Raw genomic sequence first — 25,104 nt, 5'->3', positions numbered from 1 at the left:
GATAATTTTGTGCTCGCTTCGGCAACACATATACGAAAATTGGAACAATACAGAGAAGATTAGCATGGCCCCTGCGCAAGGATGACACGCAAATTCATGAAGCGTTCCGTATTTTAAAAAAATAAAAAGATAATTTTATTCAGTCCAAAGAAGTCAGAGTTGTTATACTGATTGTCTCATTTGAAGGTCCAGCATGGCTTAAAGGTAAGGTTGTTTTTCCATACTAATAAATAGCAAAATGTTGATTGAATGCATTTTTCATGGACATTAAAGTTTTTTCTTTAAATGTAATGCTGTTTATAATTTTGGTAGAACTAAAAGCAGCTTTTTATTTCCAATTGCTATTTGGTGAAAATGCTGCTGGCTTACATTAGAAAAAATAAAATTGCTCAAGGGAAATAACTTCAGTATTGCAAAAGGGAAAGAAATTAATATAGATCAGTTTTCCTTTGCTCCCTCAAAACTTAACTGTGTTATTTCTAAGCCCTGTGTGATGTCTCTTAGTGTTCTGATCCATTTAAAACAGAATTCTATACTACACATCATCCAGTACATATGCCCCTACCCTGGTATTTGTTATAGTACCAAAAACAAATTAAACCCCTGGCCTGCAGGGAATAGTTCAATTATGAGGCTTAAGTTTGCTTAGGGAATGTGCTTTAGGGCCTGAGTACCAAATGCTATTTTCTGGCTCAGTCTTTTTTTTTTTTTTTTTGCGGTACGCGGGCCTCTCACTGTTGTGGCCTCTCCCGTTGCGGAGCACAGGCTCCGGACGCGCAGGCTCAGCGGCCATGGCTCACGGGCCCAGCTGCTCCATGGCATGTGGGATCTTCCCGGACCAGGGCACGAACCCGTGTCCCCTGCATCGGCAGGCGGACTCTCAACCACTGCGCCACCAGGGAAGCCCCTGGCTCAGTCTTAATATAGCATCTTTTCAAAGGACATGGACCAAGTTGTGACCCTACTTTCTCTGGGTGCCCTGGGAAAGGAGGATGGAAGGAGCTGTGCCAACTTATAAGCTCGGTGTGTTTGACTACATTCCCCCAATTACATTTGGGAGTGAGTCTAGTTTCATCTCCAGGCAGCCTGACATACCTAGCATCTTTAGATTGAAGTTCACCTAGCTCTTTCCAATGAGAATCAGGTTATGATAGGCACATGGAAAATATAGGTGGAGTAGCAATAATACCCAAAAGTTCTAAAAAAGGAAGGAAAAGCAAATAGGCTCATTGCCAGGTCTAACAGTTACTCTCAGTTTGGTTCTGAAGTTCCTAGTATCCACAGCAAAAAGGGAAACATGATTACTGATATCTGATAGACACCCCTATCATATTTACTATTATATCCACTTTATGTTTTGATCCAAGAAGCTATACTTTAGTAGACAAATTGCCTTCCCTTTTATGTAGGGCACCTATAATGAACAGAGCGTAGATTGAAATAAAAAGTTACTTGGGTATGTATTCAGGCTGCTTCTTTTAAAAGCAGGCATTAGGCCAAGTGAGATCTCCAAGGATTCTTCCACCTCTGAAAGTAACTTCTGTTGCAGGTGACTGTGACTCACATGAAGTTATCCATCATTGTGTATCTAAGAGGGCGATACGTGTCCTTCAAACACCTTGTTCAGATTGGAGATGCCGAAAGACAGCAGGACAGGGCTGGGATTTGTAGTTATTGCTCAGAAGCTTAGCTTAAGCACATGTCCCTGCCAAGAACACTCACCCTCCATGTTTTGGGGGTAGGGGAGGTGGTGAATAAATGCTGTAGGAAAAGGAAAAGATTAGGCCTCGGCCCTGGGGGGAGGCAGGCCTTCTGCCCGCAGGCTTCCTTTCCGGCCATTCTGCCCTGCCCACTGGATCAGGGCCTTGGGAACCATTTCTTCCCCCTTAGAGCTGCCTCTGCTCCCTCAGTTCCTGGGGGTGCTTCTCCTGGAGCACAACGTCCCACTTCTCCCTTAGCCCTCAGAGCAAGTGCTCAGGTCCCTTTCCCGGGAAGGTTTTGCTGACAGATGCTGCTAGGAACGGACGGGGAATAACCATGGTGGGCACAGATCCCAGAACCCCTCCGAAGTTGTTAGGTTAGTGCCCAGGGGTTCTCACTCACCCCTTCCCTAGGTTCTGAGTATAGGAACTAAAAGCCTCAATGACGCTTATTCTAGTTTAGTCCTAAGTTTGGAGCTTCCTGTTTCCCCTTCTTTAGAACTCACCATCCCGCGTCTCCCCGCAAGAAGGAACTGTGACCCCTTCCATCAGGAAGGCACAGGCTCCTGCCCCGGACGCACAGGCTCAGCGGCCATGGCTCACGGTCCCAGCCGCTCCGCGGCATGTGGGATCCTCCTGGACCGGGGCACGAACCCGTGTCCCCTTCATTGGCAGGCGGACGCTCAACCACTGCGCCACCAGGGAAGCCCAGGAAGGCAGAGTTCTTGGTAGAGGTGAGGGGCCGGCGTTAGGGGCTCACTTCCCGTCCCTAAACTTGCCTGTTTTCGAGGTACATGGGGTTCCCAGAGAGTCCTTCCTCTTCTCAGCAGCACCCTTTTCTCATGTCTCCTCACAGCCTCCGCCGCTCCCTCCCTCGGGGACGTGGCTGTCCTTTAGCTGCAGGTGGTTCTCAGTGTAGATTGGTTTTCATTACCATACCCTTCCCCTTCTGCTCTTCAAGGCACAATCTTTTTTACTCTGGCCTCCCCCCTCCTTTAACTTAATTCTTGTATAGATTATAAAGTACACAGTAGATCTTTACCAGGTAAGGGATTAATTTGCGTTAATTGAAAGCTCTTTTGAAGAAATAGGTATTTTTCCTAGTGTATGTAACTCAAAGTAGGTTACCTACCACTGTTGCCTGGTAGAGGCTAAATGAGAAGATAATTACTTCTAATTACAGTATCAAGTGTTTGTAAGTGCTTGAAGATATTTGAAGAATTTGTTTTTGAGAACCCTGAACACTTTGCCTAATCTCCCTTACACTGTTAATTAGCAGTATCTGTGGATAAAGGATTGGGCTTTCAAAAGTACGTGTATTCCAGCCCTGGTTCCAAAGGATCCTTGATTCCAGGTTTACTTTACCTGCAGTCAAGAAAGAGAACTTTTGATGCTACAGATTTTCTTTTTTCAATGATACCAAGAGGAAGAGGTGGGGAGAAATAAAACCTTTATGGTAAAACTAGTGACTCAATTCCTGTTCCGTACACCGTGAACAGAATGTGCCATTGTCAGAAATGAACTACAAAAGGAAGTGTTCTTTGTCTAAACAAATTAGAACAAACATTGTACTAAGACACTTTACTAATAACATATCCTTTTGGATACCACATGAGGGTCTTTCGGATTTTTCATTTTGAGCATGTAGTGTGGAGAAGTAGCTTTCTTCTCAAATACAGGTTTTGAATATTCTGTATAGGTATCCACATGAATGGAGTAATTTTGTCTTGATAAGGATGCTTATTGAGCCTTCAGAGTTATCTTTCCAGTACAGATTGGCTCAATTAGCAAGAAAACCAAATGTTTGATGCTAGGGTCCCGTGAATGAGTTGGCTTCCCTGGGTTCCATATTCACTGAGTAGCTAGACATTTTGCAAGTGTGTATCAGGTGACCACAGTGTAGCAAGAGGGAAGATGGCTTGGTAGCATCATGTATATTACCAGTAAGAAAGTGATATAGGGACTTCCCTGGTGGCACAATGGTTAAGAATCCACCTACCAGTGCAGGGGACATGAGTTCGAGCCCTGGTCCGGGAAGATCCCACATGCCGTGAAGCAACTAAGCCCGTGTGCCACAACTACTGAGCCCGCGCGCCTAGAGCCCGCGCACCGCAACAAAGAGTAGCCCCCGCTCGCCGCCATTAGAGAGAGCCCGCGCTCAGCAACGAAGACCCAACGCAGCCAAAAATAATAAATACATTAAAAAAAGAAAAAGAAAGTGATATAAAGCTCACATTCTTCTGATAGAACATACAAAGGTCCCCCCTTCAGGGCCATGCTGAGCAGTGCCTTGTTTTCTCAGCTCTGTCACCCAGCCTAGGGAAGGGTGTCTTCCCTTCTCTCCAGGCAAATCCATGGCTTATCTGCTGAGCGCCTGTTCCTGTGTATGTCTAGATATCAACTCTTCACTTGTGAGGCCCCAGCATCTTCTTTATAGGCCCCTTATCTTACTTGCTTTTCTGGTTTTTACCATTTTTCTCCTTCCTTCTCTTTCTGATTGTAAATGTGTGGGCATGATTCTGATAAAAGCAATAGCCTTTTTATCCTCATCAAATTATTTTGCCTCAGTCACTGTTTGCCTTTTAGAGCATGGATGAAGAGGAATGGACTTTACAGGCCGTGCCAAACCCAAGAGGGGTGTGGCTCCAGGTGGCAACACCAGGGCCATGGTAGGAAGTCACGTGGATGAAGATTTCAAGCTCAACCTGAGGGTTGGGTCTGGACCGAACCCGGAGTGCCCACAGAAGTCCGGGTGACCATGTGAGGGACACTGCAGAATGGGTTCTCACACGGTTGGTGGCTTGTACAGATCGCCCAGAGTCTTGCATATTTCATATAAACTGAGTGGAGCCCCAGCTAAGCTGTTTATTTTCTGTGGATTTCAAGAAACATACATTTTTTTTTTTTTGCGGTACGTGGGCCTCTCACTGTTGCGGCCTCTCCTGTTGCGGAGCACAGGCTCCGGACGCGCAGGCTCAGTGGCCATGGCTCACGGGCCCAGCCGCTCCACGGCATGTGGGATCTTCCTGGACCGGGGCACGAACCCGTGTCCCCTGCATCGGCAGGCGGACTCTCAACCACTGTGCCACCAGGGAAGCCCAAGAAACATACATATTCTTTATGAGCCTTGCTTTTCTCATAAAATAGGGCTGGTGTGAAGAATATGTGAATACATAAAAAATATTTAGCATAATGCCTGACTCACAATAAAAGTACTCAGTCAGTATTGTCAGGGAAGCATGCTCTGGAGACAGACGGCCTGGATTTCAGTCCTATCTCTGATGTTTACTAGGCAATTTACTTAGCTTCTTTGCATCTAGTTTTCTCATTTGTAAAATGGTAATAATAGTAGAACCTGTCTCAGATTTTTTAACCAATAGGATATAGCACGTGTCACTAACAGGATATTTTTCCTGCCGGGCATGTGGTAGGATTGAAGTTAGGTAGGGCCAGTGCAGTGAGTTCAGGAAGCCCAGGAGTCCCTTCTGGGGAAATCTTCAGGAACCAGTGGGCGATTCACCAAGTTCCCTGCTCCTGCCACGGCCACCAGCAGCATTCCTGATGGTAGGGGCTCCATCACAGCCTGGGTCCCTCAGCCTACTAGCAGCAGGCTTGTTAGCATGAGCGAGAGATGAGCCTTTCCCTTTTTTTAAGCCCCTGGGATTTTGACGTCGATTGTTACCCGAGCAAAGCCTAGCACATTCTGACTGGCACACCAGAGGAACAGCCTTGACGCTACACCTAAAGTTAGTTTTCAGCTGAAATGAGTAAGAGTACAGAATGTCAGCTGTGTTGGCTCGGACACTTAGGCCACAAAAACCTGCAAAAGCCTTTGGATCCTGAACCTGTAGCTCCTTTGTGGGCCTGTCTGTAACACCGCTCTCGTGTGTGCTCTGAAATACCTGTTGCCTGGGCAGTGACCGCCGGTTTGAAGGACCTGACCCTTTCCTTACATGACCGAGCTCAAGCAGCTTTTCTTTAGGCAAAAGTTTATCATATCTTGCCTTGGGACTAAGCAGGTGGTTGTTATCTGGCCTCGGGACTAAGCAGCTGGTTGTTATCTGTCCCCTGGTTTTGATCTCTCGGCCCCTGCACCTTCTGGCCACTCTGTGACCCCAGAGCCCCAGGCTCTCCTGCCTCAGTCCACACCCTCCCGGTGTCCACAGGAACCTGCATTCCCCCTTCCAGTTCTCTTGGTTTAGGTGATGTGCCTCTGCTTGGCTATGCTGCCCTTTTAGTTCATGTCTCTCTGGAGCTTTAGGGGGCACACATGAAATGTCATAGGGTACAGCCCTCTCTTGAAGCTTGAACCATGTGTTTGAGCAGCACTGGTAATGACCGATATGTGCCTGGCATCCCAGTGAGGAAGGTGAGCTCCCGGGGGTAATGGTGCTGGAGGCTTGGGTTGGAGCAGAGATGATTCATTGTCAGGTTTTGACATCTGTCCAGGGCTTAAAGGTTTTCCTTGCCTTTGTTCCAGAACATTGAGATGACAGTGGAAATGTTTCTGCTGCCAGAAGGAAAACATCATTAGGAATGGCTTTTCACTAGAATACTGGTGGTCTGCTTTTCACGTAAGGTAATAATAGACAGGTAATTCAGAGAGAACTGAAGGAGGTTAGCAGTCATTTTTAAAGACAGCATCTTTTCTGCCAAAACGGTAATTCAACTTCCTTTTTTAATTTTATTTTATTATTTTTAAAATTTTTTGGCCGTGCTGTAAAGCATCTTACTTCCCCGACCAGGGATGGAACCCGCTCCCCCTGCAGTGGAAGCGCGGAGTCTTAACCACTGGACCACCAGGGAAGTCCAGCTTCCTTATTTTTTAAAAATTGGAAAATACAACAGCATAATAAAAAGAATGACTCCTTACAATCCCACAGTGCAAAGATAGCCATTGTTAACAATTTGGAGCTTATTTTTCTTTTAGTTTTTTTCATACAAGTACATTTTTTAAATGAAATCGGGATGATAAACAATAGCAAACCTTTACTGAAACCATTTTCTGTGCCAGGAAGTCTTTAAGTACTTCATGTGCATTATCTCATTTATTTCTCACAACTCTTCAAAGAATCATTATCACCATTTTACAGAAGAAGAAACTGAAGCACAGAGAGGCTAAGTCATTTTTCCAAGGTCACACAACTCGTAAGAGTGGTGCCAAGATGGAAACCAAAGCAGTCTGTCTCCTGAGCCCAGGGTTTTGACTATCCTGTGTGTGATACTGTCTCACAGTCAAGATAGCTTGGAGTCCACTTCATGGCATTTTGCAGTGTTAGCTCTTGAGTTATCTGGTTCTGTCTCCTCATTCTATAGATTAGGAAATCAAAGACCACACAGGTGATTAGATATACCCGAGGACATATAGCTGGTAAATGTCAGTGCCAAAACTGGAGCATGTGTCCCACGATCCACCTGTTGATTGACTCTGGGTGATCTGTGGACCTTTGTCCTCCTCCCTGAGCCCCAGCCCTGAAGCAGTTGCGTTGTACTGGTGACCTCCGTGCCGAGTCCAGATGAAATGGGGGACGGAGGACTCCCACAGCCTTCTTCCAGCATATACCTGAAATCCCAGTTTGAGTTCAGGGAAATGGATGGGCATCTAGTGATACATGTTAGCTGGCTCTCAATTATCCTGCAGAGCTAGGGCTGCAAAAGGCTGAAGCGTGCAGCCCAGCCATAGTTCCAGCTTTCCCCCCCATCAGACATTTCTAACTGAGATCTGCCAACCAGCAGTAAGATTGATTGATTCATTGAGCTTTAAACACTGTTGCTTTCCTCCACCTGGACTCTCGGGGACATGCCAGGCATTGTTGTAGCTTGAAAGTAAGCCAGAAGTCAGCCAGCCATCCGTGTGTAAACATTCCTGCGTACACGGCTGGCCCGGCCCAGCATCTGTGAGAGAACTGGGCCCTTGCCGGGGCTGGGTGGCCAGCTGCCATGGGCTTGAGAATTAAAGGAAGAGGAACAGGTGATGCGGCGATGCCTTCTTGCTGTGTTTGGTAAGGCAAGATTTAAAAACCTCTGTATCTTCAGAGGTTTGGTGAACTTCTTAATAGGGACTATCAAGCAGGTGGTTTTTTGTTTTTTTTTCAACAACCTAATCTGATCTTATCAGAGTCCAGGAGGGCAGGAGCCCTCCTTCTTATGACTCTTTTGCTCTCACAATGTGGAGCAAAAGAGACAAGAGGAACACATGATACATTAATCAAAACTAGTGTATTCTGTTAGAAGTCAGGTTCGTGGTTACCTCTGGAGATGGGGGTGATGTTGTTATGACTGAAGGGGACACAAGGGGAGCTTCTGTTCTTTTTTTTTTAAACTGGTCCTGGTTACACTAGTTTCACAGTTTGTGAAGATTTGAGTTTTATTCTTTTTAGATGTGCTCTTTTCTGCATGTAAATGAAACTTCAATTAAAGTTTAAGTCTTTATTTTTATTTGTGTATCAAGTTGCTCATGGATACTCAAGAAAATCTGTTTAGTTGAATCGGGTTGAAATGATGTAGAACTTCCTACCTAGTTATTAAGAAAACATCTTTACCTGGAATGGTGGTGTCTATCTGGACTGAACTGCTATGGTCATTTTTTTATTCTCTTCAAATGTATCTTAAATGATTTCAGTGTAGATTCTCCTGGAATGAAGAATGATGTTGCTTTAGTTCAGCAGACATTTCACTGACAGCCTCCTGTGAATAAGGGACAGTGCTGGCTGTACTAGCTGGGTGCAGGTGTGACACCGCCTCTCCCCTGAAGGAGCATGTGAGCGACAAAAGGAGGGATAAAGTGCCCCAAGAGCACCATGGGGGAATCACAGGAAGGACAGGCGGCTTTCTGGCGGGACTAGGAAGAGATTCATGGAAAAAGTAGCACTTGAAATGGATTGTAAAGAGTATGTTGGATTTTGGGACCTTCCAGTGCAGGGGACGTGGGTTCAATCCCTGGTCGGGGAACTAAGATCCCACATGCCTTGGGGCAGCTAAGCCCGCGTGCCACAACTAAGAGAAGCCCACGTGCCGCAACTAAGACCCGATGCAGCCATAAATAAATAGATAGATAGATAGATAGTATGTTGGAGTTTGATAAAGAGAAGTGGACGGCTGGCTGGCATTGTGAATATCATGCATATGAACTTTAGGTTGTGTGGCTCACTTAAGATGACTGGCATCCATCAGGTGCAAGGTGAGGCCTGAAAGGTAAGCTGCGGACTTAACAGTGACCAGGTTGTATTACATAACTGGGGAGGCACTAGGCCAAAGAGATTTTCTGAGAAGTACAGTAGCACAATCAGATTGGATATCTTCAGTGAAATGGAATTTCCAGCCTCGTGGTTGGACCGTTCCCGTTAATTACCCTGTCTGCCCAAAACAAACATTTCCTGGGCTTAGTGCATCCTTTGTTACTGTAATTTGAGCCCATTCCTGTTTGGGTCCACTGGTGAGCCATAGCTGCTTGGCTTCCATGAACTTCCTGTGGTCATCTCTCCAGGACCTGAAGATGATTATTATGTACCTTCTTTAGTCTCTACACCCGTCCTTCCCCCTTGACCAGGTGAAGTCACAATTCCTTTATTCCTTTTTCTAGTCTTATAGTGATTTGGCATTTATTTCCTTCCAGCCTTTCCTATGCGATGCTCTTCTGCCAGATAAAGCAACCAGGGTCTCTTACGGCAAAGCTGTGTGTGGGAAGAGAGGGGTCGAGAAATAATGCTAACAAACTTTTGTAAGTTGTGAAAGAGGCCTGACCCACCGACCTGGGATTGTGTCCCACTGTACCTACCATTGGGCTCCCCCCTTTTGGAAAAAGCCCTGGGTAGCCTTTTTCATATGGCAGAATGTTAATGCTCATTGTTGGAAATGGTCCACATTTGAGCCTGAGTCACTTTGGCAGTATGAGGTCTGTTATTATCTTAGCGATTTTTTTTTTTTTTTTTACTATGTCAGCCTCTTCTCTCCTTAAAAAAAGCTAACTTGAGCTGAATATTGTCCTGTCTCCCATTGTTTCTGTCAAGACTGTATATCAAGGTATTTTGCTAATCAAAGGGTTGTTAACTTGAAAAATAAGATGCTTCAGTTTAGATCTTAAGTATTTTTGTTTAGAGATTGTGTTCAGACTCTATAAAGACCTGTTTTTAGTCCTCTGGGGACAAGAGTAGTAGAGTGTCCTGAGGTGGAAAAAGGACCAGCGTTAGGGTGACTTGGATTCAAATCCTAGCTCTTTAAGTCTCCGTTTCTACATGTTATATGGATGTAACACATTCTTTGCCTGCCATGGTGGTGAGGCTCAGACAAGGCAAACCCTGGGGACATTCAGTGCCTGGCACACAGACCACATTTGCCTTTCCCTTTCATTCATTCATTCATTCATTTATTAATTATTGTCAGCAACACCTCATTCAACAATACCTCATGGAAATCCTTCCAAGTTTCCTAGTATGGTTCTTTTTTTTTTTTTTTTTTGAATTTTTGAATTTTATTTTATTTATTTATTTTATACAGCAGGTTCTTACTAGTCATCAATTTTATACACATCAGTGTATACAAGTCAATCCCAATTGCCCAATTCATCACACCACCACCCCCACTCCCCCACCGCATTCCCCGCTTGGTGTCCATACGTTTGTTCTCTGCATCTGTGTCTCAATTTCTGCCCTGCAAACCAGTTCATCTGTACCATTTTTCTAGGTTCCACGTACATGCGTTAATATACGATATTCGTGTTTCTCTTTCTGACTTACTTTACTCTGTATGACAGTCTCTAGATCCATCCACACCTCAACAAATGACCCAATTTCGTTCCTTTTTATGGCTGAGTAATATTCCATTGTATATATGTACCACATCTTTATCCATTCGTCTGTCGATGGACATTTAGGTTGCTTCCATGACCTGGCTATTGTAAATAGTGCTGCAGTGAACATTGGGGTGCATGCCTTTCCCTTTTAGAGCACAATCTAGCCACCCCCTTTGCCAGGGTGCTCAATGTTGCTTTGCAATTCCTTTTTTCCAGGTGGCCCTTGAGTGAGAAAGCTATTTCACATGGTCTTAATATTGTCACTGTTGTTGTTGTTGTTGTTTTTAACATCTTTATTGGAGTATAATTGCTTTACATGGTGTGTTAGTTTCTGCTGTACAACAAAGTGAATCAGCTATACGTATACATATATCCCCATATCTCCTGCCTCTTGCTTCTCCCTCCCACCCTCCCTATCCCACCCCTCTAGGTGGTCACAAAGCACTGAGCTGATCTCCCTGTGCTATGCGGCTGCTTCCCACTAGCTATCGGTTTTACATTTGGTAGTGTATATGTGTCACTGCTACTCTCTCACTTCGTCCCGGCTTACCCTTCCCCCTCCCCATTGTTGTTTTTAATCACTTTGGTTGTGTTATTTGTTTCCATATCTGAATACTGTTGTTTTATTACTCAATTATTAAAATTAATCTTGCTCAATATTATTCCATCACATCTGTTTAATCATTCCATTAAGACGGGAGAGGCGGGCTTCCCTGGTGGCGCAGTGGTTGAGAGTCCGCCTGCCGATGCAGGGGACACGGGTTCGTGCCCCGGTCTGGGAAGATCCCACATGCCGCAGAGCGGCTAGGCCCGTGAGCCATGGCTGCTGGGCCTGCATGTCCAGAGCCTGTGCTCCGCAACGGGAGAGGCCACAGCAGTGAGAAGCCCACGTAATGCAAAAAAAAAAAAAAAAAGACGGGAGAGGCCACAACAGTGAGAGGGCCCGTGTACCGCAAAAAAAAAAAAAAAAGAAAGAAAGAAAGTAATTTCTTGTGTTGACGAATGTACCTACTGAGACTTTGATTACTTGCTTCCTTCCTTCCTTCCCTCTCTCCCTTCCTTCCTTTTTTTTTTTTTTTTTTTCCATTTTTCTGTTAAATGATTGAGTACCAAATTGGGTTCATTTCCCACAATGGTGAAGTTCACTGTGAATGGGGCATGGCAGGCATCCCAGTCACCTGGGCACTTTGGGAAACCAGAACAGACTTGATGACCTCATCTCATTATGTATTTTCTACCCTGGCAACCAAGAGTTACTATCTAATCAGGCAGAAAGTCAGATACCCTGGCAGAGGTGAATCTCATCGCTCGTATACATGGGTGCAGGAGGAGTTGGGTTGTTCTGCATTCAACTTGAGAGGCTAGTAGGGAGTTTTATCTTTCGGATCCTTGCAGTTTGAAAATCTGGGGCGTAAAATATGCCTGTTGTGTGTGCACAGATTCCATCACAGCGACTGTCTCTTCGACTTCCAATCTTAAAGTGCTTCTTCCCTGTCTCCTCCAGGTAGGACGTCATGACATGAATACCCTAAGCCTTCCCCTGAACATCCGCCGAGGCGGGTCGGACACCAACCTCAACTTTGATGTACCAGATGGCATCCTGGACTTCCACAAGGTCAAACTCAGCGCGGACAGCCTGAAGCAGAAAATTCTAAAGGTCACAGAGCAGATAAGAATCGAGCAAACGTCCCGCGATGGGCATGTCGCAGAGTATCTGAAACTAGTCAGCAGCGCGGACAAGCAGCAGGCTGGCCGCATCAAGCAGGTCTTTGAGAAGAAGAATCAGAAGTCGGCTCAGTCCATTGCCCAGCTGCAGAAGAAGTTAGATCAGTACCGCAGAAAGCTCCGGGAGCTCGAGCAGAATGGGGCCCCCAGGAGCTCAAAGGACATTGCCAAGGACAACCTGAAGGACATCCAGTCCCCTCTGAAGGATGCGCAGGCCAAGGCTCGCACCGTTCCCCACGGCCTGGAGAGCAGTAAGTCGGGCCTGCCGGGGCTGTCCCTCACCCCACCCGTCTTCGTCTTCAGCAAGTCCAGAGAGTTCGCCAACTTGATCCGGAATAAGTTTGGCAGTGCCGACAACATCGCTCACCTAAGAAACTCCTTGGAGGATTTCCGGCCCGAGGCCAGCGCCAGGGCCTACGGGGGCAGCGCCACCATCGTGAACAAGCCCAAGTACGGCAGCGACGACGAGTGCTCGAGCGGCACTTCGGGCTCCGCCGATAGCAACGGGAACCAGTCGTTCGGGGCCAGGGGCACTGGCGCGCTGGACAGCCAGGGCAAGCTCACGGCCGTCCTGGAGGAGCTCAGGGAGATCAAGGACACCCAGGCGCAGCTGGCCGAGGACATCGAGGCGCTGAAGGTGCAGTTCAAGAGGGAGTATGGCTTCATCTCTCAGACCCTGCAAGAGGAGACGTACAGGTATTTCATGCTCTTCTCTTCACATTCTTTCAGGAGCACAAGTTACTACCTGCGGAGAGATTGCTCGAAGGTGATATGCTAGTGGTTGTATTTTCTGTAAATATGGATATAGGTCAAAAGGCATTTAGGAATCGATAGTTCTTTCCATACCTTGTGATTCTAAGTTTTGAAATTTGTGACTTGAAGCCTGACAGCTTAGAGAAAGACCTTATACATGTGGGTCTGTTAAAATATCACTGTATAGTCTGACTCGTGCATATTGAGCTCCTGATTCAGTAGGCTGCTGTTATGAGGTCTCAGTACACTAATTCGTAGATCTGTATTTGATTTCCCTCCATAATAACTGTCAAGTAAAAAATGAATTCATTGTCCAGCTAGGTAGCTTTTATTCGGTACATAAATCTTGAAGTCTTTATGTAGTGTATTTTTTTATGATATTGTATTTTGCTCAGTAAACTTTTCACCCTAAATGAAGAGCTTTCAAAAGGAATCTTAAGATTATAAGTATAATCAATAATAAATTCAAATCTTGTGGATTATATTAGCTAATTTTTAAAGTCCGGTGTTGTGTAGGCTGGCTTTTAGGTGCCTCTAGCTTAAAAAGTGTGTATGCCCAAGTATGAGGTGATTTTCCACCATTTTCCCAAGTTTTTTTGTCAAATAAACGTTAACTTCTAAAAATGTAGATTAAAAAGTGAATGCCTATTACATATGGTAAGAGGTAAAATTTAAATTTAGTTTACACGTTTCTTATGTGATATATGATTTTATATATGTGTTAATTTAGAGATGTGGCTTTTTTCGGCTGTCATATTTTATGAAATGATTTTTTAAAAGCTTTCCACCTACATCTTTGACTTTGGATTCTTTGTCACATAAGAACTGTTTCTGCGTCACAGTTTTTCCAGATAATATTGACTTTAATTCCTTTCAGATAGTTTGGGATACAGCACCCTTTGGATCCCTTTATTTCAAGACACAAATATCCATTAGGACAGCTTTGGCTCTCATTTGTTATATAACATGTTTGTGATCTCCATGATTTGGTCACTCACTATATTACTTTAAGAGATCTTTATTTTTTCTTTTTAGTTTTTATTTAACATTGGAGTATAGTTGACTGATAATATTGTGTTAGTTTCAGGTGTACAGCAAAGTGATTCGGTTATACATATATCTATTCTTTTTCAGCTTCTTTTCCCATATAGGTTATTAAGAGTATTGAGTAGAGTTCCCTGTGCCATATAGTAGATCCTTGTTGATTATCTATTTTATGTATAGTAGTGTGTAGACATTAATCCCAAACTCCTAATTTATCCCTCCCTGCCACCTTTCCCCTTTAGTAATCATCAGTTTGTTTTCTAAGTCTGTGAGTCTGTTTCTGTTTTGTAAATAAGTTCATTTGTATCATTTTTTTTAGAGTCCACATATAAGTGATATCATATGATATTTGTCTTTCTCTGTCTGACTTATTACTTCACTTAGTATGATAATCTCTAGGTCCATCCATGTTGCTGCAAATGTCATTATTTCATACTTTTTTATGGCTGAGTAATATTCCTTTGTATATATGTACCCTGTCTTCTTTATCCATTCATCTGTCAAGAGATTTTTAAAAGGCTTGCTTACAAAACACCAACATTGGGCACCTGTGAAGTCCTACCTGAGAAAAATCATTAAATCTATATTAAAGTGTTTTTTAAAATGATTCTATCAGGTGACTATATAAGCATCTAAAACTGACGTTGATCGAAGTCATCCAGGCTAATGCACCTTCCCCAAATAGTGCTTCCTATTTCCAAAGAAATATTACACGGTTTCAAATACAAAACAAAATTCCCCTTCTCTGAGGGGATTGGGGGGTGGGAATGGGAATCTTTGTGCTTCTGTTACTTTAGATTTGGACTTTCGGAAGTGCCACCTGATAAGCCATCTTTAATTTGCAACAAGCATGATTTTTTAATTGACATTTAAGTCCTAAGAGCTGACACATGTATTCGGAATCACTGTGTGCACTGGGAAATAAGAGGAATTGGCTCCAGCATAGAAGTTGGTCATTTCCTTACAGCCTCTCTGGCACATGAGAGCTGTGGCGGTGAACCAGTAGGCACTGTGGGGTCAGAAGAGGGAAAAGCACCAGGATGCCAGTGGGTCCTTGCCTTTAGCAGGATGACTGACAGCCCTGTCTCCTGACCACCCTTGGTGAATGTGCCAGTGATAAGGCCTGCCCTGTTGTCCCCACAGCCAGACAAGGTGTTGGTCTGACATGGGTGGGAAAGCCAGGTTTGGTTTGCATGAACCCTCAGCAGTGCAGACAGAGTTAAGACTGCAGAGACCAGTCCTTTCTGGAGCTAGAGTTCAGTGTTTTCCAAAAGCATGTTCCCCACAGCTTGACTTACTTTTTTGGAAGCACAGTCTGCCTGGGGATGAGAACAAGCCAAGGGGAACTGGTGACAGTGAGACACAAAGAATGTCATTTTCTAAGTGCTGTCAGAACACCTCTGAAATGTCACGTTCAGAATCACCTCCTCTCTTTGGAAAGGTACGAGCGACTGGAAGACCAGCTGCACGACCTCACGGACCTGCATCAGCACGAGACGGCCAACCTGAAGCAGGAGCTGGCCAGCATCGAGGAGAAGGTGGCTTACCAGGCCTACGAGCGGTCACGGGACATCCAGGTGCCTTTCCTCTCCCCACCACAGCTCACGTGGGCTCTTCCCAGCCTTTCATTCGTTTAACAAACTAAGTGCATTACCCCCAAGCCCGAAAGGATTTCTGACACGTGGAGCAAACATTTATTCTTCACCATATTAACCCCATTAGCTCGTGTTATAGACATTAAGCTATATTCTGTTTACTTTCTGCCTAAATTAGTTAGCAGGTGTTTATTATCTACCCCAAGCCTGTCACTGATACTCTACTCGCCCCACCATCACCACAGTTTTTACAAATTTTAAAACATTGGATAAATCTTGCCTTCGACATGCTTGCCTAGGTGGAGGATCAGAAGTTACGCAACTGCCAATTGGCTCAAGACAATGTGAACAAGGGCCAAATCACGTGACGCAGACTCTGAAAGCCTCAGAAATTTAGGCGTGCAGTGCCCAGCAAGCTGTGAACAAGTGGGGCGGGGGTCCACTTAGTGGTCAGACACTGGACTTCAGTCCCAGCCATTTACCAGCTTTGTGGTCCTGAGCAAACCTTAAGTCTATTTGCTCATCTCTAAAATAATAGCTTTCATATTTGTGGGAATTTCAAGCAGTTGAGTGCATACCGTGTTCCAAGCACTATCAAAGCACTTTACGTGTCGCATTTCCCCATCTATTCCTCACAACCACCCTCTGAGGTAGTGTTTGTTATTCTCTTAATTTCTCAGATGTGGAGACCAAGGCACAGAGAGGTTAAGTGACTTGACCAAGGTCTTGCAGATAATCCTTGAGTAATGAATGTGAATAAATGTCCTGGAGAAGGTGGGACTTGAAGAGGTGGGTGGGATCCTGATGGATGGAGGGAAGGGGTAACTGGATCAGTATAAACAGAGGCATGCTCCAGTATTAATGTGATACAACGCTGTAGTGAAGCAACCCTCGGCTTCTTGAGCTCCTTTTTTTAGGGGTACTAGAGGGTCTCTTTTCCCCCCAGTTTTTATTCTGATATCATTGACATATACTTGTATTAGTTTACGATGTACAATATAATATTTGATATGTGTACATATTGCAAAATTATCACCACAGTAAGTTTAGTTAACATTCATCACCTCACATCGTTACAAATTTGTTCTCTTATGATGAGAACTTTTAAGGCTTACTCCCTTAGCAAGTTTCAAATATACAATACAGTGTTGTTAACTATAGTGACCAAGCTGCACAGTACATTCCCCAGGACGTATTCACCTTATCGCTGGAAGTTTGTGCCTTTTGGCCCCTTTCGTCCATCTTACCTCCCTTCCCCTTATAGATTCTGCCAGATAAGTGAGATCATACAGTAGTTGTTTGTCTCTGTCTGACTCATTTCACTTAGCAAAATACCCTTTAGGTCCATCCATGTTGCTGCAAATGGAACTATTCCTTTCTTTCTCACGGCTGCATAGTATGCCTGTGTGTGTCTGTGTGTGTGTGTGTGTGTACCTCATTTTCTTTATTCGTCCATCAGTGGACACTTGGGTTGTTTCCATGTCTTGGCTATTGTCAATAATGCTGTAATAAATATGAGGGTGTGGATTTCTCTTCTAGGTACTGATTTCATTTCCTTCAGGTATATACACAGAAGTGGGATTGCTGTGTCATACTGTAGTTCTATTTTTAATTTTTTGAGGAACCTCTATAGTGTTTTCCATAATGGCTGCAGTGATTTACGTTCCCATTGATCCCCTTTTTAAAGAAAAAAACAAAAAAGTATACTGTCCAAGTCATGCTCAGCTTCAGTTTTACAAATTTTCTTTGTAGGCAGTGCTTATTTTCTCCAGCCCCACTTTACAAGGGAGAGATTTCTCCCACAATGTGTGAGCCAGAGTTTTAGCTGCCCACGTTTTGTTCTACACCGTGTCTAGGGCTGAGCCTGTGCTAATCCCAGACGTCTACTTGGACAATTCTGGGAGCCACAGCATCAGACTTGTTTGCCTCTGAGGACCCTGGTGCAGAAGACACTTGTGGGATTTCTGCCCCTGCTCTGGGCTAGGAGACTTAACTTCACTGCTGACTGGTTTAAAAAATGGGAACCCATTTAAATGTGAAGTGTTGCCAGGTGAACAGTGCAGTCTGTTTTATTAGAGCATTCTGTTTTAGAATATGTCTGGGATGCCACTAGCTGATGTCTAAATATATGGTTTTCTTATTTAGGGGATTGTTTGGGTTTATATTATTATTCCTTTTTTTTAAAGAAACATACTTTAGAGATGGAGGGGTAAGATAAAGGGAGGGACTTCACAGAGAGAGCTTAAAAATTTAGAAGAGTTCATTTCAGCATTTTCTAGTTTCACCTTGTAGCTCAGAAGTGCAAAGAGGATGTCTGCGTGAGTGACTGGAGGGTCTTTCTTGTTAGGATAGTTAGAATCCTGGCTCGGCCTCTTACCATAAACCTGCACACATCAGCGTTGTGCCTCAGTTTCCTCATCTATAAAATGGAAATATTAATGAGCTCCACCTCAAAAAGCTGTCAGGAGGATTAAATGGGATAAGACATATAAAGTACTTAAATCTTTACCTGACACATAATAAGTGGACAAAAATAAATACTGGCTAAGTTTTGTATTTATTATGTATGAGTAGCCATATTTCTTGGGGCTTTTGGCAATTGGACCTGCTCAGCTTCCTCTTTCTTTCTTTTTTTTTTCCTCTTTATTTCTTGTTATACAAGATGATGGAGTAGTATAGATGAGGGTGACTGTTGCCTATAGGGATGCAAGGGTTTTGTTGTTGTTTTAAAATGCAAATGAGTTTTTTAACCCTGAATTCTCAATTAGAAGAGTTTAAAGATAATCCTGTCCTCTGTCCTTATCCCCAATAAGTTAAATACTGGGCCCGAGGAAGTACTAAAGATTGTGGGGCTGAATATCTCTTAGTGGGTGCTGTAACCAAAATTCCTTACGAATTCACTGCTTAATTTTCTCGGATTTTCCTTTTGGTAAAAAATTTGACAGAAGTTCTAAGGCAGTTCTAGGATCAGTCTATTTGTATATGTAATTCATCTACCCAATCACAGATGGATGAATTTGCCTAAAATGTTGATCTTTTATCCTGTTCTATCACCTTTTCCATGCCATGCCTAAAAGAGGGGACACCATGGGCCTAAGTATTTGAAAAGAATGCATGGTATTGGCGGCACTTGCCTGTCATTGTAGAAAGCCAGAACTTTTTAGAATGTGAGATCTGAAGAAGTTGTACCTTTTTTGTTGGTAGCCTGTGTAATGGAAGTTCCTATAGTAACAGAGAACCCTTGGCCCATAGAGCATGTTCAGCAGAAGGAAAGTAAATCAGTTTTGGAGCCATTATGCTTGTTTAAAACCTGAAAACATTAATGGATTTTAATTGAGCAAACATATATTGGTAAATGAGTTAGAAAATAGGCTCGTGAACTAAAAGGAGCTCCTTGTACCACCTCTACTTCGATCCTTTTCTCCCGAGGGGTGTAAGGTTTTTCTCTCTCAAGCCTCATATCCCATTACTGGCATCCAGTCTGGAGCATTCAGCCAGCACGTACCTCCTGCTGCAGATAACAGCGCGGTGCAGGTGTGGTCCCTTGGTTAGGGATGAGGGCCAGAGGGAGACTTGACATAGTCTGGTGGGTCCAGGAAGGCATCCCTCAGGATGTGACCATCAATGTGGGGCCTGAAAGATGGAGGGGAATGGTGTGTGGGGAGGCAAACCTTTCGGGCACAGCACACTGCGTGTGCAAAGGCCCTGAGCATGGTCCTTTTCAGAACTTCAGAAAGCCGGTATGGCCAGAACACAGTGAGGGGCTAGGGAGGGGAGAGGAGGCTTACCAGGTAAGCAAGGCAGGAGGCAGTGGCTGGGCCTGGACCACGTTAAAGATTTAAAAGGTTCTACAAGAAGGAGTGACATCCGATATGCGTCTTTCAAAGATCACTTGGGCTGCTGTGTGGAAAGTTGATTCATGAGGCTGAAGACCAAGAGGGTGTGCAGAGAAACGAGTGGAAAGTTACTGCAGGTGGAGACCCTGATGACTGAGGTGGGGGGTTACTGTGGGGGGAGAGAGAAATGGACCGGTTAAGATAAATACCAGATGTTGCATCGGAGGGGCTGGATGCTGGATTAGATGAGAGGGGTGTCAAGGCATGCCTCTCAACGTTTCTCACATGACAACTTGGTGCATCAGATGCTGTTTTCTGAGAAGAGGAATTGGAAGGGAAACAGTTGATGGCAGGAGCGGGGAAGATGCAGACATGAATCCACAACTGGCCATGGTGCATTTGAGGTGCTTTTAAGAAGCTCAAAATGGAGATGTCCAGGACGCATGTAGACACATGAGTCAATCTCAAGAGAGACAGCTGGGCTGGAGATACTTGGAGTCGTCCGTGTCTGGTAATCAAAGCCTTGGCAAGAATGAGATCTGGGGAGAAGGCGTAGCTTCAGATAGTGCCCTGGTAACGCAGCGTTTGAAGAGCAGCCATGAGAGCCCCACAGTCAGCCGGGCCCCATCCCTCCCTCCGTCCTCCACTGGTCTGTAACAGGTGCACATGGACTGGGCAGTGGAATAAGGACTAGCAGTTGGTGGGACTTCCCTGGCGGTCCAGAGGTTAGGACTCTGCGCTTCCAGTGCAGGGAGCCCCGGTTCGATCCCTGGTCAGGGAACTACGATCCCGCATGCTGTGTGGCACAGCCAAAAAGAAAAAAACAAAAGGACTAGCAGTTGGAGATGTCACCTACCCTGTGACTGGAGTTAGTCACCCGTCACAAAACGGAATCCCACCCCTCTTCTGGTTTGTCCCTGATGGTTCCACCAGATGCCAGTATTTTATGCACTTTATTTTAAATATAGGTGGAGTCAAAAATACCTAACCGTAATTCCTCATTCATGATATTTCATGGTTGTAGATACATGCGCGTTCTGTCTGTGAATGACAGGATCAAGTGAGCCTTGGGATTCTTGTCTTGCTTCTCTGTCTGTCATCACCATCATCATCGTTATCATCGTCAGTCCGAAGCTGCACAGGCAGCAGCGTCCTGGGCTGGGTGGCCCTCGCGCACGTCCCAGCTCACGCTCGCGTGTTGCTGGTGATCTCAACAGCATTTGATCCCCGCTCTTCCTCTCGCCCACAGGAAGCCTTGGAGTCCTGCCAGACTCGCATTTCTAAGTTGGAGCTCCACCAGCAGGAGCAGCAGGCCCTGCAGACAGACACCGTGAACGCCAAGGTCCTCCTGGGGAAATGCATCAACGTGGTCCTGGCCTTCATGACTGTCATCTTGGTGTGTGTGTCCACCATCGCCAAGTTCATCTCGCCCATGATGAAGAGCCGCTTCCACATTCTCGGCACCTTCTTCGCTGTGACTCTCCTGGCAATATTCTGTAAAAACTGGGACCATATTCTGTGTGCCATAGAAAGGATAATAATACCAAGATGAAGCCGCTGGTTCCTGTCCTCATATTCTTTCAAGTTTTTATGTTGGAGAAAACTCTCTGCATACTACCGAATTTTAAAATGAACGTTTGTACCGACAGAAGATTACAAGGGCTGCGGCTGTGTGTTGTAAATAACTACGGTTCTCTTCTCTCGGTAGCACTTGCCAGCTGGGTCCCTGTACGTGGTTACCATGAACCTGTTTCCATGCTCTCACCACGTTGCTCACTGCCTTAATCAGACCAGGTTTCCTGCCCACCTGCCCAGTCCAGCATGGTCAGCCTCTGGTTGTTGAGCACTTGGTGTAATTAGTGACCCAGAAGGGATTTTAAATCTCTCTCTCTTAAGTCTCTGTCAAAATTGAGCTGCACTCTTGCTGGCAGTTGTGTTTTCCCCGAGTCCTATAAGCAGCGAGGATGTGGCATGACTTGGGGAGGGGAAGAAGCATAGGCGTTGCCCACGTGAGCACGTGTGGCCCGTGGAAGCACAGTAAATCCCGTGTAATCCGTCCCACTGTTCACTGATGACCATAGGCCCCATGTGTGCCCAGTGTCCACAGTGGTCAACTGTTCGTGACTCTCTATCACATGGAAATCTTATAACACACCTGTTGATCCATCAAAAGTCTAACTTAAGTGTTCGGTTTCTCTTTAAATGGTAAGACATGAAGATTTATGAATGGGCCTTACCTTCTTATACCCAGGGAGCCGCACTCCTGATTTCACATTCACTGGCTGTCTTAGGCACCACCTTCAAGGCATGTAGAGATGCTTTCAAATACCTCTTCAAACTGTGGCTTTAACATTAAATTGATGTCTGATAAGCACTACACTGGAGGTTTGTGGTTTGGCACATACATTGTGATACGCCCCTCTGCGGATGTGATTCACTTTCTGTGATTCACTTTGTTCAGTCTGTGAGGGATAGCAAAGCTTACTCAGTAAATGAAAAAGGATGTTCATGTTGCAGTGTTTTTGTTTCTCTTCAAGAAGGACAACAGAATCGTAGCTTATAAAGCTAAAGTGCCCTGAGGTAGGTACGCTGGAAAAGGGGAAGAAAATATGACGTGTGATCTAGCTGGGTGGCAGCTAGATGAGTGGGTGCAGGTCACCTGGATGAAGACTGAGAGAGGGTCCTTGTCAGACCTTGAAAGACCAGCAAGAATAAAATAAATTAGATCCAGTGTCTGAGCCAAGGTTGCCATCTCTCTCTTAGGATAAGTTCTGAGGTAATACATGGAGTGGCCACGCTTCCACTCCATGGAAAGTCAGCGTCTTTGGTCTGTTTGGGGGATGCCATCACTATCTTGAGCCCAGATAATATTTTCCTTTAAATCTGTTTCTCTGCGTATATAACAAAAAGGAAGTCCTAGAAGAATTTAATGGAAACTGTTGTTCAGCTCCTTCTCACACCAGCTGTTTTGTTATCTGAAGGCATAAAGAAGCATGTTAGTGTACATTTTCTTCCAGAAGACATCAAATCGCCTGGATTTAAATTTGAAGTGTAATATTTTGCAAATAGCTGCTCTTAGGGAAATCTCCTGAAAAAAATGTGACATAAGCCATGGTTTGAGGGAATGGAATAGTCAGGCGTTTGGTACAAGTCCTGTGTGGGTGAGACTCATACAACTTAAGCTTGCTTTTTTTTTTTTTAAGTTTACAATTCAGTGGTTTTAGTCAATTCACACTTAGGCAACTATCATTACTATCTAATTCCTGACTTGAGCTTTTTAAAACAATAAACATCATTTCACAAAATCTTTGGCTTAAAGTATCTTGCATTCAGGGAAGAGGGAGTCACAGTCCCACCCCATCTCATGGCTGTGTCCCCTTTCACTGCCAGGCTCTCCCCTGGTCTCCCAAGTTGGCTGTAAATACACTGTGGTCCATCCAGTCCAGGGGACGGAAACAGGTTGCAGATCCAGGGAAGGGAGAGAGGAATAATGTTGTGCTGCTTCTTGCTTTTCCGTTTTCATGGCCAGCATTCCCTGTTGTCTGTGGGCTTCAGTCTCCATGTGGGCTGAGGGCCGGGTGTAACTTAGGCCCTTGAATCAAGATGGCTCCTGGATGGGCTCCTCTTGATTTCTGGGAACATTTCTGAGGCACTTTGGAGATGCCAGGGGGTAGGGTGGGTGTAGATGCCGCTGGTAGTTTAGAGAGAAAGAGTGAGATCCCTGGCCCTTCCTCCAGGTAGGCATGGGCCGCCTTCTCACGCCCCAACACTCTGCTCCGTCGCTCAGCCAGACCTGTGATCAGTGTGTCTCCTCCCTGGGGAGAAAGGTGGAGAAGAAAACAGAAAGCAACACAACTCACCCCCTCCAGGCTGGAGCTGTTAACAGAAGCTGCTTGAAGCTGACTCTCTTCTGAAATACTGTAGGGTCTAAATCATCCCACCTGATCATGAATTTTTTTTTAAAGAATTCATATTTCTGGTGATTCTCATTAGATTTCAGAAACCCTGTTTTCACTTGGATATGCTCAACCTACACAGTGTATTTATTTTAGAGTCTCACTGAAAGTTCATGAAGCTTTTTAATAAGACGATACCCTCCAAGGAGACTTTCACTCTCCGCAGTTTATTATTTTCTTCTTAAAGAATAAACTTTCCCACTGTTGCTGCTTTTCACTCTAAGGAGATTAAATAAAATGTTACAAATATACAATGAAAATAGTGCTCTAGCTATGACATACCCTGGAGTTGGGTAATCAATGTACATTTAACGGATCCTCTTCCCCACCTTTCGCTGGCAGTCAGCATCATGTGCATACCTAGAGATGAAAGCCAGCGGTGGGGTGGGTAAGCGCCAGCTCCCTCAGCGAACTTAACTGAGTGGTTGAAGATGCTGGACATTGGGTTCTAGCACTGGATCGTTTGGTGCATGTTATTTTCATGATCACCAGGATAATGATAGCTTGCTGAGGACAAAACAAAAACCTAAGAATACTCTCTTGTGGGTTTTGAATTGGTTATTCCAGCTTATACTTTGAGTATGATTGAGTTGGAACAAAACATCCCCCCACTCATTCCCCCCCACCAAAAAAATTTAAACCCATAATGTAGCAGTAAATAAAAATATTCCATTGCTGATTCTTTTTTAAAATAGATCTTTATTGGAGTATAAGTGCTTCACAATACTGTATTAGTTTCTGTTGCACAACAAAGCGAATCAGCCATATGCATACACATGTCCCCATATCCCCTCCCTCTTGAGCCTCCCTCCCACCCTACCTATCCCACCCCTCAAAGTCATCGCAAAGCACCGAGCTGATCTCCCTGTGCTACGTGGCTGCTTCCCACCAGCCAACTATTTTGCATTCGGTAGTGTATGTATGTCGATGCTACTCTCACTTCGCCCCAGCTTCGCCCTCCCACCCAACGTCCTCAAGTGCATTCTCTATGTCTACCTCTTTATTCCTGCCCTGCAACTAGGTTCATCCGTACCATTTCTTTTTTTTTTTTTAGATTCCATATATATGTGTTAGCATACTGTATTTTTCTTTCTCTTTCTGACTTACTTCACTCTGTATGACAGACTCTAGGTCCATCCACCTCACTACAAATAACTCAATTTCGTTTCTTTTTATGGCTGAGTAATATTCCATTGTATATATGTGCCACATCTTCTTTATCCATTCATCCGATGATGGACACTTAAGTTGTTCCATCTCCTGGCTATTGTAAATAGTTCTGCAATGAACATTGTGGTACATGTCTCTTTTTGAATTATGGTTTTCTCAGGGTATATGCCCAGTAGTGGGATTGCTGGGTCATATGGTAGTTCTATTTTTAGTTTTTTAAAGAATCTCCATACTGTTCTCCATAGTGGCTGTATCAATTTACATTCGCACCAACAGTGCAAGAGGATTCCCTTTTCAGCACACCCTTTCCAGCATTTATTGTTTCTAGATTTCTTGATAATGGCCATTCTGACTGGTGTGAGGTAATACCGCATTGTAGTTTTGATTTGCCTTTCTCTAATAATTAGTGATGTTAAGCATCTTTTCATGTGCCTCTTGACCATCTATATGTCTTCCTTGGTGAAAAGTCTATTTAGGTCTTCCACCCATTTTTTAACTGGATTGTTTGTTTTTTTGATATTGAGCTCCATGAGC

The 25,104-nt window shown here is 44.5% G+C and overlaps 1 protein-coding gene across 1 annotated transcript in view; it reads left to right on the top strand.

Annotated features, from left to right (window-relative positions):
• The window catches only part of TMCC3 (transmembrane and coiled-coil domain family 3), a gene marked incomplete at both ends in the record, with an annotated part of 67,971 nt that extends 46,975 nt beyond the window's left edge, over positions 1 to 20,996 (top strand). The window contains 3 exon segments of the mRNA XM_079715632.1: positions 11,996 to 12,912; positions 15,455 to 15,590; positions 20,694 to 20,996. Coding sequence (XP_079571758.1) covers positions 11,996 to 12,912; positions 15,455 to 15,590; positions 20,694 to 20,996 — 1,356 coding nt within the window.
• Positions 20,997 to 25,104: the final 4,108 nt, after the last annotated feature.

This window comes from Hyperoodon ampullatus (assembly GCF_949752795.1).
Source record: "Hyperoodon ampullatus genome assembly, chromosome: 11".
Classification (NCBI taxonomy): domain Eukaryota; kingdom Metazoa; phylum Chordata; class Mammalia; order Artiodactyla; family Ziphiidae; genus Hyperoodon; species Hyperoodon ampullatus.
The sequence above is the reverse complement of the archived record's forward strand: the minus strand, read 5'-3'. Positions and strand labels throughout refer to the sequence as shown.